Raw genomic sequence first — 17,988 nt, 5'->3', positions numbered from 1 at the left:
AAAAGGTGAGTTTTGAAGGACTGAAGGTTGGGAGAAGAGCCGAGTGAGATGGGGTAAGGAACTCCAAAGAATGAGGGCAGCACAGCAGAGCTTCTGTGTGTCTGTGCATGCATGATTTATATAGCGCCACTAATTCCGCAGCGCTGTACAGAGAACTTATTCACATCAGTCCCTGCCCCATTGGAGCTTACAATCTAAATTCCCTAACATTCTCACACACACACACACACACACACACACAAAGACTAGGGTCAATTTTGATAGCAGCCAATTAACCCACTAGTATGTTTTTGGAGTGTGGGAGGAAACCAGAGCACCCGGAGGAAACCCACGCAAACACGGGGAGAACATACAAACTCCACACAGATAAGGCCACTATCAGAATCGAACTCATGACCCCAGTGCTGTGAGGCAGAAGTGCTAGCCACTGAGCCACCGTGCTGGGTACATTCGAAAGGGCCACACATTACCCTTCATCTCAGTAATAAATGACAACAATACATATAAGAAAGAGACACCTATCTGTAATAACATATCAGCAGGCATTTTAAACAAATCTGACAATAAAGCAGGAATAACCTGGGGGCCACAGGTAAAGGCTCAGAGGGCCACTTGGTGCCCATCACTGATCTACCCAGAGATCTGCCATTTTGCAAGTCTTTGAAGACATACACTGAAATCTTTTCAGAAATACCAGGACTACAATGTGTTTTCCCAACTTTTCATTTTATTTACCATTTCTTTTTATCAGCTATATTTGTGACTATTGTTCATTAATGTGACAATGGTGTAACACATCATAGATGTATTCACAATTAAACCACCTATGACTTTCTCAAAGTTGCTTCTGAGGATGTCATTAAGAAGTGATTTTATCATGTTGGATTTTATGAACAATTTTCAGTAAGAAACTAAATTGTATAAGTACTTTTTTATATTTTTTTATAAGCTGTATAAAACAAATTTTGCAATATATTACTCCTTACTTTTCTTTTTTTGATAGAAGCCTGTGCTATATTGGTCAATAAGTCAATATTCTGTATGACGTTGGCAAAAAAAAAACTATAGAGTAAAGAAAAATAAACAGATGTGAGTTTTAATGATCTAAGTATACATAATCCTTATAAAATGTATACTGTTATAATCCAGAGGAAGTAGTGCGAAATTTAAATATACATTACCAAACAGTGAATATTTTTCTGCTAGCGCTGTAGCAAATTCCATATGGAGACAGACACTAGAGAATGTCAGCATTATCCAAGAATGATTCCACATCTGACACGAACATCTAATCATTATCCAAAAGAGCATACATCATTTATACACATATGCAAAGTATTTCCAGATTTTAATTAGCAAACAAAACTAGCATGAAAATAATATTTTTCAATCTTGTTGCTGGTTGTTATAGGGGCATCATTCTTATAATGACAAAGCTACCACAATTCTTTACTAAGGCACAAATTGAGTCTTGACACCCATATTGACAAACCAGGATGGTCATCCAAGCTTTGTGATACAGCAGATATCTGTTGCTTTCAGAGAATTCATACTTTGTGCTACAAACTTTGCAGATTTAGTTAGCACTCTTACAAATAGTTGGAATCTCCAGTGATACATATTATAATGATCTTCCTTCATGCTATAATGTAAATTAGTCTGTTATGTAGATGAACAGAGAATGTACAAGTTTCTCAGCTTGAATTGATCACAAAGTGCCATTGAGGAGAATGATCAAATGGTCTATGCAGGATTTCTTTCCAGAAATTGTAGGTTAATTGGCTTCCCAGGGGCTAGGACCACTCTGTTCACAGCTAGAATCTCTCTACCTGGTGGTTCTGGTCTAAGTTCATATTTCTTCAAGACCTGAAAATAAAAACAGCCGTTGTCACATTCCAAGATTAGACTAAAAATTATATAAAACCACTTAGAAATAGAATGAAATAGGCTATGGGTTGTCTTTTATTCTATTCATCATAACTCTATCAACTATATGATTTAATAGCACAGATTGTTCACATTTTATAGTTAGAGTATTACTGCCATCTACTGTCCAAAGTTAGTGTTAGTTCAGGAAACTTAAGAAGGAGGAAACAATTAATTTGAGTCTGAATAAATTATATAAGGAGTGCAAAGTGAGGAATGAATTTGGATCTCGCCGGTGGGTGAAGAAAAGCTGTGCCAATCTCCTCCATGAAGATCGTAGTACACATGAATCAGCCGGAGGGCTACTGAGTTGATGGGAGGCTGCAAGTCCATGGAATAGTTTATGTGACCTTATTTTCTGAAGTTAAGGAAATCATTTTCCCATACAACTTTTGTGTACGTTTGTCATTCTTTCTTTGTGCTAGAATTTTCAGGATTGTAATATTGGTAATCTAATACATGAGGACAGACATTCTGTAGTCTGTAGTTAGGTTTACAATCAAAAAGCCTAAAAATTTACATCTCTGAGACACTTAAAAGTTGCACTCCCAAGTATGATGAAAAATCATTCTATACAGGGCGTCATTCCTTTTCCCCCGAGGCTCTGTGGGTCATACCACAAACAATCTGAAACCTGGGGCTCTGTAACGCTGCAAAGGGTAAATGTGAGTGGGAGGACCAATCAGAAGCTGCTATTGCAGAGGTGGATTGGTCCTCCTGCTCAGAAGCGCCCACCTGCAGCCATTTGTGAGTGGCAAACTTAAATGTTTGACCAACTTGGTGTTACTGCAGGTTAAAGAATACAATATATTCACTAGAAAATACTTAGATATATGCATGTTGCGTCTGTACAGTTAATGGCCAACACACATTTCATCATATTGCATTAGTCCCAATGGACAATTGAATCCCTTCTTTTTATCTTATAATATTTAATACAGGTTGCTACCCACGGCATCTGTCCACCTCCGAATATAATGCAACATGCCATTGGTCAGTTTATCGATTCATACTTACACTGGATATTATCATGTACATTTCCAGTTCAGCAAGCCTCCTCCCCACACAGGCCCTGACCCCATGCCCAAATGGAATTGAGCTGTAAGGGTTGTTCTTTTCTTTTTGCTCCCGAAACCAGCGCTGGGGGATAAATTTATTTGGCTCTCGGAAATTCTTCTCATCGCGTCCTATTTGATAACTACACAGGGTGAACAGTGTCTGCGAAGTTGGAGAGAAAAAAAGTCAGAATATCCTGGTTTATAGATAGAGAAAGCGAACGCGCTCAATATATATCACAACTGCACTAATACTGTTATGTTTTTTTTTAGTAGAGACACGAGAGCCTGCACCTGTCATTTAACAATAACAAATTAACACATTCACCTTCAGGACTCCCAAAATGTGATTTCCAGACCTATTTTATGTTTTATGTTTTGTCATAACGTAGCATTATCTCTTCATGAAGTATCTACTCATGGAACATGGACATGAACACTGTAATGTGGATGACGTCCAGAACTTATAAACGTGGTCAAATACTTTCTATATTAAAATTGCAAAATGCAATAGTTACAAGTCTATATTGAAGGATTTGTCCAAATAATAAACTGAATATGAATCCTGCATATTAAAATTAGCAAGAATAAGCAAAAAGCTAAAAAGCAGTCTTTCCTGTTACACATTTGCCATGATATGCATGATTTTCCTACATGTATCCAACAACTAAATAATCAGTTTATTAGATATTGTACACCATTTGTTTGAAGTAGGATTTTGTAGACCAGTCATGGGCAACCTGATGGTCGACCCACTAAAAAAGGGCCTCTCATTACCCTTAATCCCAGTAAAAAGTTAAAACAATACATTAAAGTAATCAAAGACACACCTATCTGTAATAATATATCAGCAGTTACTGTAAACAGACACTAAACGAATCTCCAAAAAGAACAGAAGAAGAAGCAGCTCTGAAGTGTAATATATAAGGGGGTATTTAAAGTAAACAATCAGTAAAAGCCAGGACCGGATACATACAAACCAGAGATGGTTACTTACAAATAGTTTAATCTCTTAATAAATAACAATGTATTAGCCTCACAGAACATTGCAATAAACAGTTAAAAACATAAATCTAAAAAACTGGGACTTAAACTGTATGAATAAAAACTCAGAAAAATATCTGTAAACAGACTAAGATGGTGTAGCTGTCCGGAGCACTTTATTATTTTATTATTATTATTATTCATTTTTATTTGTAATGTGCCACAAAGTGTCCGCAGCGCCGTACAGGGACAAACAATAGGACAGTACAAGGTATAACATTACGTTACAATAAACAAGCATCACAATAACTCAGGTAGCTCAGAGAACAGCTAATAACGGGTGAGGCAAGGTCAGCCCAACAGGAAGCCTGCAGTGCCCAAGAGTGTGGGCACAGCTAACAGGTTAAGGGCAAATGAAAGGGTGGAGAGAAAAGCAGGAGTGTAGTCAGTGAGAAGAAGGCTCAGAAGTAGGAGGGCAGAGTAGCTGTAGAGCAGAGTTAAAGTGGTGGAAACAGATCGCTATGGCAAAATGTAATAATTATCTTCTTCACATGATGATTTAATGTTGCTATACTGCAGTGTTCCTATCACACTATGTACCCCCCCCCCCCTCCCTCTTCCCTTTTTATATTATGTTCTTTCCTCCCTCCCTTTCCCTTTTTTGGCTTCTGTATCCCACAATTTTTGAAAACCAATAAAAATACTGTTTAAGTTAAAAGTGGTGGAAACAGGAGGAGAGAGGACCCTGCTCAGAGGAGCTTATGATCTAAATGGAGGGGCGTTCAATCCGAAGACACAAGGAAAGTAAAATGGGGATAGAGTCAAACGGAACGAGAAGAGGGAAGAAAGGGGGAGAGAGAGAGGGAGAGGTAGCCGACAGGTGGGTAGTTAGGCAGATGACTGGGTTTTTAATGAAACTTTTAAGATTGGGGGAGGTTCTGATAGCAGGGGGGTGATCGTTCCAATGGAGGGGGGGCAGCATGGGAGAAGTCTTGAATACGTGAGTGAGAAGAGGTGATCAGAGGGGAAGAGAAGCGATGATCGTTGGCCGATTGCATAGGACAGGAAGGAGTGTGAATAGAGAGGAGGTTGGAGAGATATAGGGAGCAGTGGAATTGGCGAAGGCCTTGTCTGTGAGGGTGAGGAGCTTGACAAGGATTCTGTAGGGGAAGGGGAGCCAGTGAAGAGTATGGTAGAGAGCGGGAGAAAGTATATGTATTTATATGTATATGTATTTATAAGTATATACTTTATATGTATCCTGTCATGGTTTTAGATGATTTTTTTTTCATTTAAATATCCAGTTATATATTACATTTCAGTGCTGCTTCTTTTGTGCCTTTTAGTTATTTTATAGTAGTATATTCTGCAGCTGCTTTTTGTGTCTATTAAGTGAGGTGCAGCCCAGAGTGGGATTTTGTTTCCTTTTTGTCCAGTTATACGAAACAAATCTGACAATGAGCCAGCAAGGAGCTGGGGGCCGGAGACGGATAAATCTTGTACTAGTGGGATTATCAACGTCAGAATAATCAGCATAGACCATAACACAACATCTGTCTGATCCAAATTGCTTAGTAATCACTTACGCCTTTTGGGAAATAGTAATCTCCGATGATCATCTCCTTCTCGACAGCAATTCTGGAGTTGGTTGGAACAACAGGATACATCCTAAATAAGAACATAGGTTTTTCCACTGAGATGAGAGCAAATCGCTAAAGCTTATTGAAAAGTGCCCCTAAGACTTAAAAATTCAGAATATAATGTGAGAAATTACAGCATTCACAGGAATCCGACACAGGTATGCTGAACCATGTAACTGTTTATTAGCAGTTGACAGGATGGTAAAACAGTTCCAACTCTGGTTCAGTAATCATATCCAGTAGCAGTACACAAAAATCCCCACCACCTACATCTGGATAGACATAACTTCTGCAAGCCGGCCACATACTGGCATCGGTGGTCCCACCCACACATACAGACAGTGCCTTTATCCTTCACCCCAGCACTACAACAAATCACAGCAAAGTAAACCGATTACACCCATGTGGAACACCTGTGTGTCTATGTGCTAAAAGAGGAACCTAGGGAAAACTTAACCCTGTCTGCAGCCTGCTGCTGCAGACTAACTGTGTTCCTACCTGTTATCCATCTTTTCCACAATAAATATATAAATAAAAAATAGACAAGGTCAACAGAGCAAACTTCTCAGAACTGAAAATAGAGGAGGCTGCAAAAACTAAGTTATGTCGTTTTGAAGTACTGTAAACGTAACCTTATGGGACCAGTTATGAACCTAATATAACTATTGAGAGCCAGAGTAACCTCACAATCGGACTGTATTATTTTATTTGCAATAAGCTATTCAAAGCCTGATTACGACCCCATGGGACCATTGGCAAGATATTGGTTTGTGCCCCCATATTCCCACCTCCTCAGGTTGCTTTATGGATACACCTCTATCATATGTATTTTATATTAGGACTAGAGTTATACATAGTATAAAACATGCTGTTTTTTTGCAGTTTATATGGGCCCTACCGTAATGTTTCTTTTATCACTGCCTTCAGCAAAGGCATATTGGCAATAGCTTCTCTCGAAGGAATATTCTCTCCTGGGATAACGGACATTATCTCTTGGTACAAAGCATTCTGAACCTCCATGTCTCTTGACAGATGGTATAAAGCCCAAGATATGGTGTTAGATGTCTAAGGTCGGAGAGAGAGGAGGAATTATCCGAAAGAAATATCCAAGGACGGATTTTCAAAATGTCATTTTGTGCCCTTAAAAAAAATAAACTAATATATATATATATTTATATATATATATATATATATATATATATATATATACAGGGTTAATCAAAAGTCGCAGTACACCCTTATATTTCAAAAACTCTACAGGAAATTGGGAAACCTGAATACTCCAGTAAGGTATGGGTGACGTGGTCTATCTTTTACGGTATGTACCAAACATGGGCGCCATCTTGAAATCGGCCAATCGGCCCAATTCCTGTAGTTTTTGTAATAAAAGGGTGTACTGCGACTTTTGAATCACCATATATATATATATATATATATATATATATATATATATATTTATTTATTTATATATATATATATATATATATATATATTCTTAGTGGTCACTTTATAAAGGTAAACCTCTTTACATTTTTAGCACTTGGTAGGACCCCCCTTTGCCCCCAGAACTGGCTGAATTCTTTGTGCCATGGCCACAACAAGGTGCTGGAAATATTCCTCACAGATTCTGGTCCATGGTGAGATGATAACATCACAGTCGGCTGCACATTTATCATGCGAATCTCCCATTCCGTCACATCCCAAAGCTGCTCTATTGGACTGAGATCTGATGATTGGACTGGAGTACACTGATCTCATTGTCATTTTCGTGGAACCAGCTTGAGACGACGTGTGCTTTGTGATATGACGCGTAATCCTGGAAGTGGCCATTAGAAGATGGGTAGAATTCAAGGTTCGATGTGCTGTGGTTCAGACACGCTCTTCTGCATAATACTGGTGTTGGAGTACTGCGGCCTTCCTGACAGCTTGAAGCAATCCGGCCATTCTCCTCTGACCTATCTCACTAACTATGTGTTTTTTGCCCACAGAACTGCCGCTCGCTAAATGTTATATTGTTTTGTGCTCTATTTTCTGTGAACTTTAGAGATCAGCAGTTTCTGAACTACTCAAACCACCCGTCTGGTATCAACAATCATTCCACAGTCAAAGTCACTTAGATGATCACATTTCTTCCCCATTCTAGTGTTTGGTCTGAACAACAACTGAACCCCTTGACCATGTCTGCATGCTTTTCTGCATAGAGTTGCGGCCACATGATTGGCTGACTAGAAATTTGCATTACCGAGCAGGTGCACAAGTTTACCTAATAAAGTGTCCACTGAGTGTATGTATATATATATATATATATATGCAAAGTGAGACAGTCCTGAAACAAGTTAGGGAAATCTTTATTCCTCCCCTATATAGAATATCCCCCTTAGGGTTCAATACCGTGTCCACTCCAGCCAGCAGCAGCTCAGCCACACTCCCATAAACATCCGCTTTGCTCAGTTTGCCATTGACCAGTAGATGTGTCAGGTACTCCCCTTGTACCTCCTCCCCACGCTCCAAGCGAGCTTGTATCTTCTCCATCTTCTCATCAATCAACTTGTTCCCTAGAGTTAACGAAGACAAAAGGTCTTTTACCTATCAGATGTGTCTCAAAAACTCCTGGATTAGATTTAGATTGTAAGCTTATATGGGAAGGGGATGCTACACTTAAGGTTGATGTATCAATGCGGTTTTCAATTTGTCTGCATTATAATATCTCTTACTGCCCGAATATGTGGGTGCTTTCATTCACATCAATGGCTCATTCACACCAATGGCTCATTCACACCAATGGCTCATTCACACCAATGGCTCATTCACAACAATGGCTCATCCATACCAATCCGCAGTTAATGCGCTTATTAGACAGCGATGCCTGAAAATACTAAAAATAGAATGAATGGTTTCTTATAGACTTGTTCCCACCACTGCGTTCTGAAATTTTAATGACGTGTGTAAAATTTTAGAATGTTGGTTTTAGTATTTCAAATCATTCTCGTGACAGTTTGCTTTATATTTGTTTCAGAAACAAAATGTTATTCAACTCATACTACTCAACTATGATGTCTCCGCCCCTCTGGTGCTATGCATACTGGCACTCAGCCCAATGGTAAGCAATGCATACTGGAGTAATGGTATGGCCGTGATTTAGAAGGAAGGAGGCAGACAGAGGTTCAAAAACATAAGAAGTTTGTTGGAGATATAAGTGTATATATATATATATATATATATATATATATATATATATATGTATTTATACACACCTAAAGTCTCAATAGACCATTAAAACATAAAAAGCAAATTGCTTTATGCAAAAGATCAGATCTACCATTACTAATAAATATATGCCATACCTTGATAGAATTTTGTTCATTGGATTTACTTTTGTGACTTAGCTCAATTAAAAAAAGCTAATAGCATTGCCCTTAAATTAAGAGATATATGAAAAAGACCTCTCACAGTTTGGTGGAGTTCACCCTCCCAGCACAGCACCTGGAAATGTAAAATCTAAATGGCGATGCGTCTGCAATATGGGAGATAAATGACAGAGTCTCATCTCTATGTAATCAACGTCCTGTGTCAGAAACGAACACAGTCCTATTCGCAATCCCACCCCCCCAGTTGACCAGTTGACATGGTGGAAGGAAGACTCTGTTTAGCCCCTGGGGAGAGGGGGGTGTAACAAAAAAACCTGAGCCTTTGAGTGAGTGAAATTATCCAAATTTATAGACTTGAATAGTCTGTGTTATTGGTGTCAGGAAGTAATGGATATATATATATATATATATATATATATATATATATATATATTTGTAAATTTTTCTTAGTAACTGTTTTATTTAAGGCAATTTATATTTTTGGTTTAGAGGCCCTGTAAGAATCATTAAATTACTTTACACTGTTCCATCCCCAGGACCCTTTCGGTAGCGTTCCCCGTTCTTTTAAACTTACCAAAGGAAAACATGCTGTCCCAGCTCTCAATGAACCGGTCAAAGAAAGGATATATTTTGTTGGTCCAGGAGGGTAAGAAGCTTACATACACTGAATATTTCAACATGTCACCAATAGAGGCGATAAACTTTTTGGTCTCAGGTGGGATATTCTTCTCCAAACAGCCTATACGGGTCTCAAATAAAATGTACGAGATAGCTGAAACATAAATGAAAGGATTGATAGCGCCAGGGTTAAGAAAGAAGAAGAAAAAGTAGACAGAGCAGGATTTGCAGAATGGGTCGGCAGCGGTGCTGTCAACTTGACTTATTTTTATTAAATCTTGTGCGTTAAAACTTTATTGTTTTACTAAAATTCTACAGGATGAGTTTTGATTTATTTTCATTTACTGTATTTTTAAAAATGGGATGATGTAGGGGCTTGGGAAAGGGAGACCTACAATGATGGAGAGGTGGGAGACGTATCTGCACACTTTTTGCGCCTTCCCTGTGGGAGATCTCGGAGGGGAAGACCAAGGGTCAAGTGCTGGGGGACGCGATGATGCTATGTGCTCCATCTCTGCCCCATCCCCCCATTGCGCTATACCGTGATACGGGTCATCAAGCAGTGGGATCGGGGGGGGGGGGGGGGGCACGATGACATGATTCACAGCAATCAAGTAGGGCAACCTACTCTCCTAGGTATCTGAGAGTACTCCCCGAAATATGGGAGTCTCTAGGACATCGGGAGAGTAGGCAAGTATGGAGGAAAACATGAAAAGGAAGATGGGTGGAAACCAAAAAAAAAAAATTTGGGCCTGAAAACAGGGATTCAAATTTGTAAATGTTTTAACTGTTTAGAATCAACTTGTTAAGTTGTGATATGTCCGGATTAACTGCAATTTATATATATCTATACAATGACTATGATCTGGTGCTACTCATCTTTAGTATTTTGGTGAATCTATCCTGCAAGTGTCACTGATGCTATTGCTGCCCATGAAGACTTATAGGCCCATGTTTACCAAAATGTCCAGGGCTTTCAGTTCCACTAATGAAAAATATTAAATATGAATTGTATAATATAGATAATATTTTTTTTCTGTTATCGCCATAGCAGAACAATTATTGTGGCAGTGTCTATTTTTATATCCTACTTGTTAAATAGGCTGCCATGCAAAGGCAGTAAAAAAAACAAAAACCTTAGTTGGCTACTAAGTATATTTACCAAAAGATGAAAAGCCCTATATATATATATATATATATATATATATATATATATATACATAGGCGATATAGCTTTTTATCACTTCGCCCTATATATCAAATCGTTACCAGCACAATACTTCATTGTGTATAGATTTTTATATTTTGTTTTGTTTTTTGTTTTTTTATTTAAAATATTATATAGTATAAATATTTTTTTAATTTTGTTTTGTAAATTGCAGCAATTGTTTATCCTTATTGGTGAGTTTTAATAAATAGAATCTTAAAGGTTTTTGCACAAATAGCAGTATAAAAAAAGAGAACAAGCATCACATCAAAGGACTACGATTAAATAAAATGTTGAATTCACTTATTTAATATTGCAAATTTTTAGCAATGGAACTTGAGGATTATTCTCTTTTCAGTTTTATCACAATTCACTGATCTTCCAGAAAAGCTTTGAAAACAGCTGTTTATGTGGACTTTTTTTTAATCTCATTTTACAGTTAATGTATAAAAACATTATGTAATAAAATATTCTACAGATACATTTTATAATGTGTTACACAACCAGGGAATCCTGTAGGTAGAAACACTGCGGGAAACCAGGAAAAAACTGAAAGTGGATACACTATCATCATCATCATCATTTATATATATGGCGCCACTGATTCCGCAGCGCTGTACAGAGAACTCACTCTCATCACTATACACAAATGCTTAAATCCTGCATATCATATTCTTAGAAACTACTTAATGATGTTGTCAGTTTAGTCACTAGAAGTTATGTTGAATGTTTTTAATTAAAATCTTGCCAAGGTTCAATAAACTTACTGCCAGTCAGCAATCTTAATTCTGAATGCAATGCTTCAATGTGTATTATTTTAAGTAATGTATCACCGTTTCTGATGCTGTAAAGGGTTATTAACCTCTTATTAATCTTTCATTACTATTCTCCTACATGCTACAACTACAATCATTTGAGATTGTACGATAACATGCCAATGACGACAATCAGGTAATGTTCCAAAGGCCGTCAATAGAAATATGTAAAGGAAAAATTATATGCCCACATTACATAAAATGTGACAATTTACTATATAAATGCCTAGTGGCGTGTGTGAAAAAAAAACAAAAACAAGCTGCAGCGCCACCTGCTGGGCAGAGTTATACACTGACCTATACATTTCTTGAAGGAGAAGTGACAGTTGGGAGTGGTTGGTGGTTGCCGGGGGTGACAGTGGGGAGTTTTTAACACCTTAAGTAGCTTGATGTGGCGATGAAGATGAAGGATGAGGTGATGGAGAAGAATGATGAGGTGGTGACATGTGGACAAAACCACGTTAAAAAAGGGCGCTTGCATCGGGAAGTAACGCTCTTCCCCTGAGGAGGCCTGGGCTAGGCCCAAATGCATGACAAGAACCTTTTTAACACCTTTAGTAGCTTGATTTGACTAGAATGCATGAGTATCATGCACGGATTAACTTGTATACAATAAATAATAAGGGTAATTGAAGTGAACTGAGTTGCACTAAGGAGTTCCAAGCTTTTTTTAAAAATTTATAGACAACCCTGAATCTTTACACACAAAAAGAGAAAGGACAATACACATTAATACATTGTGGGTAATATACACGACAAGAGAGGGTATCTACTAAGCAAATATTTAATCAACATATAAACGTTTATAAAACACTACCAAATGTTAGTAGTGTGCAAACTAAACTCATAAAAGAAAAATGAGCTCCAGCGATATTTCCCAGATATATCCAACACAGTCCTTGAAGACCTTGTTACAAATATGTTCTCCTAAGGAATCCCAGTAGCACTCATATTAGGGAAAAAGATGCAGCCCCATCTCAAACATAGATCCCACTGATAAGATATAACGAAGAAGACAAGGGGCCTGATTCATTAAGGATCTTAACTTACGAAACTTCTTATTTCAGTCTCCTGGACAAAACCATGTTACAATGCAAGGGGTGCAAATTAGTATTCTATTTTGCACATAAGTTAAATACTGACTGTTTTTCATGTAGCACACAAATATCGACTTTAAATTTCAGTGTACAAATAAGCTATCAAGTATTTGTATGCTACATGACAGTCAGTATTTAACTTATGTGCAAAATGGAATACTAATTTGCACCCCTTGTATTGTAACATGGTTTTGTCCAGGAGACTGAAATAAGAAGCTTCTTAAGTAAAGATCCTTAATGAATCAGGCCCAAGGTCCTTAAAGTAGGAACAATCCAGGTTAGATGTTACAGACTATATCCTTCTGTCCCGTTCACTAATATAATAGCAGTCCCAATTAAAATGAGGTAAAGATAGTACTAGTACTTAACTTCAGCATCCATGCATACAAATCAAGGACCGTGTTGGCTATTAATTGCTTTTTAGAGACCCTCTCTAGTTGTGTATATTACCCAGAATGTATTAATGTGTATTGTTTATATATTAACTTAGTGATCAATCTCACAGCACAGTTCTTTCTCTATTTTTGTGTGTGTTTTTGTGATTAGGGTGAGCATAAGACCCTAAAAACTAGCTGCAGAGGGATTGACTATTTGTGTATATATACTTACGCTATGTAATGATTAATCATTGAACTAAAATTTATTTGCATCAATTGGGTGTTCATTTCATTTTATTTTATCCTCTATATCCCTATCAGCGTAGGAGAGCTTCTTTGCCTTGGTATAAGAAGCTGTGTATGTAACACTGAATCTTTGTATGGTGACAGCATATTGGTGACTTCAAATATCCTTTTCAATTGATGCCGTTAGTCATTCTTGAATATGAATTTTGGTATTCGGCTTTGTGACGCACAGTTCAGGTTTAATTTATTAAAAAAAATACCTTACTTTAAATTACTTTATTTCTATGTATAAATAAGTACATTATTATTATTATTATTTTTTACATCCTGAAATATAAAGCTACCACTGCTATTTTTGTGCACTGTACACTGTCAAACAAACACTCCCAATCTCTCATCTCTGCTCAGATTCCTAGCCCCAATCGCCTCTTTAATTTAACTGTCTGCTCAATACCATCATCATTTAGATTATTAAAGCAGCAATATATCAAAGTTGGTCTGATGATGCAGCAGGATCTACACATCTGTAAGCAATTTCATTAGATTTGAAGAGTGTTTGTGATGGGCAGTCCGGTGCTTATAATAATTTTGTATAGGGGGCAGACAGCCCTCGCTTGACTTGCATCATGAGTAATTCTTTAGGAAACCACTGGAGGAGCCAACTTACCTTCAAAAGAGAATCTATACAGGGCATTTGATATATCATTCACAATGACTCCTGACGGGGTTTCCTTCCTCATATCCTCCAGCATTTTCATGAAATCAATCACGGCTTCATTAACCACTGTACTATACATAAAGGCTTCTTTGGGCTTCAGCATCCTCTTATTGAGTACGGACCTCATGGCATACCAGCGTTCTCCTTCCCTAGGACACAGATTGCCCAGTTAAGCTCAGTACTCCTCAGTTTATGTATTGATTTTTATATAGTGCATACGTTTATAAACAGTGTTGTGCTCATAGAATTTGTCGACCAAAGCTTCCTGTTCCATTGAGCTTACAATCGAGTTTTTGGTGCCTGGGACGCAGGGAGACGGACCGTTGGGCCAAACCAGAGTTTTCAACGTGCGCCCCTAATAATATAATGGCACATTGACCAGGCCAAAGCCTCCCTCAATATTAACCATTGCATTTAATCAGTGAAATATTCCTGCCAAAAACAATTCCTGCATTTGTAAGACTGACTGAAATTCAGGGGAATTAGGCTGTGTTTTCACCCCAATATCATGGAAGTTTAATATTAGAGGCAAAATATTTTATGTAGTACAGTCATGGCCAAAAGTTTTGAGAATGACACAAGTATTGGTTTTCACAAAATTTACTGCTTCAGTGTTTAGACCTATTTATCAGATGTTGCTATGGTATACTGAAGTAACATTACTAACATTTCATAAGTGTCAAAGGCTTTTATTGACAAATACATTAAGTTTGTGCAAAGAGTCAATATTTGCAGTGTTGACCCTTCTGTTTGAAGACCTCTGCAATTCGCCATGGCATGCTGTCAATCAACTTCTGGGCCACATACTGACTGATGGTCGCCCATTCTTGCCTAATCAATGCTTGGAGTTTGTCAGAATCTGTGGGATTTTGTTTGTCCACCCACCTCTTGAGAATTGACCGCAAGTTCTCAATGGGATTAAGGTCTGGGGAGTTTCCTGGCCATGGACCCAAAATGTAGATGTTTTGATCCCTGAACCAATTAGTTATCACTTTTGCCTTATGGTAAGTTTTGGTAAGTTTTTATGGTATGTTTTGTTTGTTTGGAACATGTTTAAGAAAACTGTCTGGGGTCAGTTGTACCGAAAACCCCGGACTTGTGTTACTTTTTTTTTTACTTATACCCGAATTGAACCCGAATTTCTTGAGATCCTCTTGTACTTAAATTCGGGCGTACCAGTGTGCAATTTCCGTCCAATTTCAAAAAACGCAAATTGCATTCACTTTGCGTTCCTTGATTAATCAGGCCCCATGTGTTTAGTTTCGATAACATTTTTAATTAAAATAAATAAAAATCACAAACTAAAGGTACTAAAAGATATAGATTGTTGTCCCATAAAACTGGAATATAAAATCTATTTATGCATAGGGTTTTAATACTGTTTCAGCTAAATGCTTATTTAATTAACAAATAAAATAAATATAAAAGCATAAATTGTTAATCTTGTGTGTTTAAGACTAACTAAACCCCCCAGTCTTAAACTACTTTCCCCTGTTACCCTGCTGAGCAGGGATTGGCTGTGGTATCCTTCTGGGGTAGCACTAGTGAGCACTCCATTAACCAGTTGACTGGTACTCAAGCATCCACCTTAGAATGGCTCATTATCTTCAGCCGTCACCATGGGAACATTAGAACGTTACAATTTTCTTTCATGTCTTCGTTTTACTTTGGAAAACAAAAATTCTCTTTTTTTAAAATTTATTTCAATATTTTGCTCCCCCCCAAAAAAATCTTGTGCCCTAGCCTGCAGCTCGGTCAGCCTATTGGATAATCAGGCCCTGGCTCCAACTGTATTCATATCCCAATTCCATTTGAATCTGGGTATAATCTTGCTCCGCATTTGTCTCAGGCTTTCAACATCCTCTCGGCGTGCCATTACTGTACAGGGCCTTTGTTTATCCCCCCTTCCCTCTCCCATCCTGCCTCTCATGTCGCAGGCTTTGAGAGGCATTTAGTATTAATCTTGTAGATTTGCATTAGTTTATAAAGTATTCTATTAATATAAATAAGATTGTCAAAATGGATTTATGTCCAGATGGATAACATTTGTTGTTTACATTATTGTATTTATGCCTTATTTTTTGTTTATGTTTAGTTTTATTTAACTTATTATATTGTACTTTTCTCACTCTATTATTATTGCTACAGCACGTGGTTTTTTTTTGTCCTGTGTTCTGAAACCATTTGGAAACCCCTCTCTAGAAATCTTGCATTTTTCCCTGGGGGTATGGGTATGACTTGGAAAGAGGGGTGTGTCCTAAATTTTGCAAAGGGGAGGAGTCTAATTACAAAATTCCAAATACAGAATATACAAAAATTCATAGTTATAACCCCCTGATACCGATGTTTATAACGAATCCAGATTGCATTTAATTTTATGCATCATTGGAATGTTAAAAGCAGCTTCTGCAAATAATTACAGGCAGGAACTCACGCTGTAAAGGGACCTAGTCCAACGTTCCATTCTTGTCTATTCATTTTCCATATTTCCATGTCCAGCCTGACGGGATACTTTCCTTCTTGTCTCAACAATGACTCTAACAAATCCACATCAGAAACACTCACACTCTTATAGAGTCCCAGAGACGTCTTCCATATCGGACCATACTTCTGTTTGAAGACATTCTGAAAGATTAAAGTGACATTATAAAGATAGATATTAAGTCCTCAGATGCTGTGTTTGCCATTCTCCTTTCATGATAAAAAAAATAAATAACGAAATTATTAAAATTTTACTTTAATTAAATGAAACTGGCTCAAAAATGGTCAAACTAGTTTGTCTTTCTTGGTTATTTAATCCCTTATAAAATTTGAGACATTCTGACAAATTTTCAAACCTATTCGCCAAAACAGTGCGGGGATCGAACCGCAACTTCTCTACTCTTCACTGCGTATGTCTCCTAGACACTTTATATTCAACGCTCCCTGTTGTATGTCTGTACTGTCACACGCCGGACTCCCGCCGTATCCTCCCCGGGAGCAGGCGTGTGTATCCGCTGCCTCCGCGGTCTCCCCGCCGGGTCTCTCCCTGTTTAATTATTCAACTAACCTGTCTCCTCGCCGTGCAGTCCATCCAGCGCTGCCTCTCTCCTTCCGTTCACAGAGCTCAGCGGATCTGCGCATGCGCAGAACTGTCCTACCTTTTGTGTCCTCGTGCTGCCCTCTATTGGCTGCCCTATTAGAACTGCACTATATTAGAACTTCTGACCTAGACTCTGTGCTGGTTCTTTCAGTCAGTTCCTGACCCTGCACTGAAAACAGCTCTTGTATCTTTTCCATGCTCCTGAGAAATTCCAACCTGCGTTCCTATCCTGCGTTCCAGTATTCCGGATTCTCCAGGCTCCTACGCAGCAAATCTCACCTGCCAATCACTTCCAAGTGACAACGCTACCTTAAACCCGCAAACCGCTTTCCAGATGGCAACGCTGCAGAACATATATATATATATTTATAGGCTGTTTTCATTGTCTGTTATAGCGTTTGCTCACTTAGGTGACTATATCATAATTATCAGGTTTTTGCCCCGTTAAGTATCATTGCAACGATGAATTTAGGCCTTTCCAAAATTAATATTTTAATTGAAAATGCCCAAACCATGCAGAAAAGCAGTTTTGGACCCTTAGGCTTTGTGCTTTGTAACTCTCAACATTTGCTAAATTGTCCGCATGTCAATTCTGGATTTGACGAATCTGTTCTAAAATTTTTCTGAATTTCTTGAATTTTAGGTTGGTAAAAACTAGCTAAATTTGGGAAAGCCAAACAGGTTCGACCATGTTTAAGCTAAAAATGGAAACCTTTTGGTGATTTTTAGATTGCAAAGGTTTATTTAAAAGTTGAATACTTTTAATGAAATGAAAACCCCACCCATTTTAACATGTTCAGAATACAAGGAGCGAAACTCAAACACAATCTGTGAATTTGAACTCGAGCAGCAGAA

At 37.9% G+C, this 17,988-nt stretch overlaps 1 protein-coding gene across 3 annotated transcripts in view; it reads right to left on the bottom strand.

The window, feature by feature from the left end:
- Positions 1 to 707: 707 nt before the first annotated feature.
- LOC142098309 (sterol 26-hydroxylase, mitochondrial-like) overlaps positions 708 to 17,988 on the bottom strand; it is a 293,770-nt gene continuing 276,489 nt past the window's right edge. For all 3 annotated transcript variants that reach the window (XM_075181047.1, XM_075181048.1, XM_075181046.1), the window contains 8 exons: positions 16,486 to 16,676; positions 14,001 to 14,200; positions 9,548 to 9,745; positions 7,997 to 8,160; positions 6,504 to 6,670; positions 5,552 to 5,633; positions 2,944 to 3,144; positions 708 to 1,866 (listed from right to left, as the gene is read on the bottom strand). In XM_075181047.1, the coding sequence (XP_075037148.1) occupies positions 1,744 to 1,866; positions 2,944 to 3,144; positions 5,552 to 5,633; positions 6,504 to 6,670; positions 7,997 to 8,160; positions 9,548 to 9,745; positions 14,001 to 14,200; positions 16,486 to 16,676 (1,326 nt within the window). In that variant the 3' untranslated portion in view covers positions 708 to 1,743. The remainder of the gene's footprint in view (positions 1,867 to 2,943; positions 3,145 to 5,551; positions 5,634 to 6,503; positions 6,671 to 7,996; positions 8,161 to 9,547; positions 9,746 to 14,000; positions 14,201 to 16,485; positions 16,677 to 17,988) is intronic.

The sequence above is a fragment of the Mixophyes fleayi genome, chromosome 7 (genome assembly GCF_038048845.1).
Source record: "Mixophyes fleayi isolate aMixFle1 chromosome 7, aMixFle1.hap1, whole genome shotgun sequence".
NCBI classification, from domain to species: domain Eukaryota; kingdom Metazoa; phylum Chordata; class Amphibia; order Anura; family Limnodynastidae; genus Mixophyes; species Mixophyes fleayi.
Note: the sequence above shows the minus strand (reverse complement) of the source record. Positions and strands in the feature narration are given on the sequence as shown.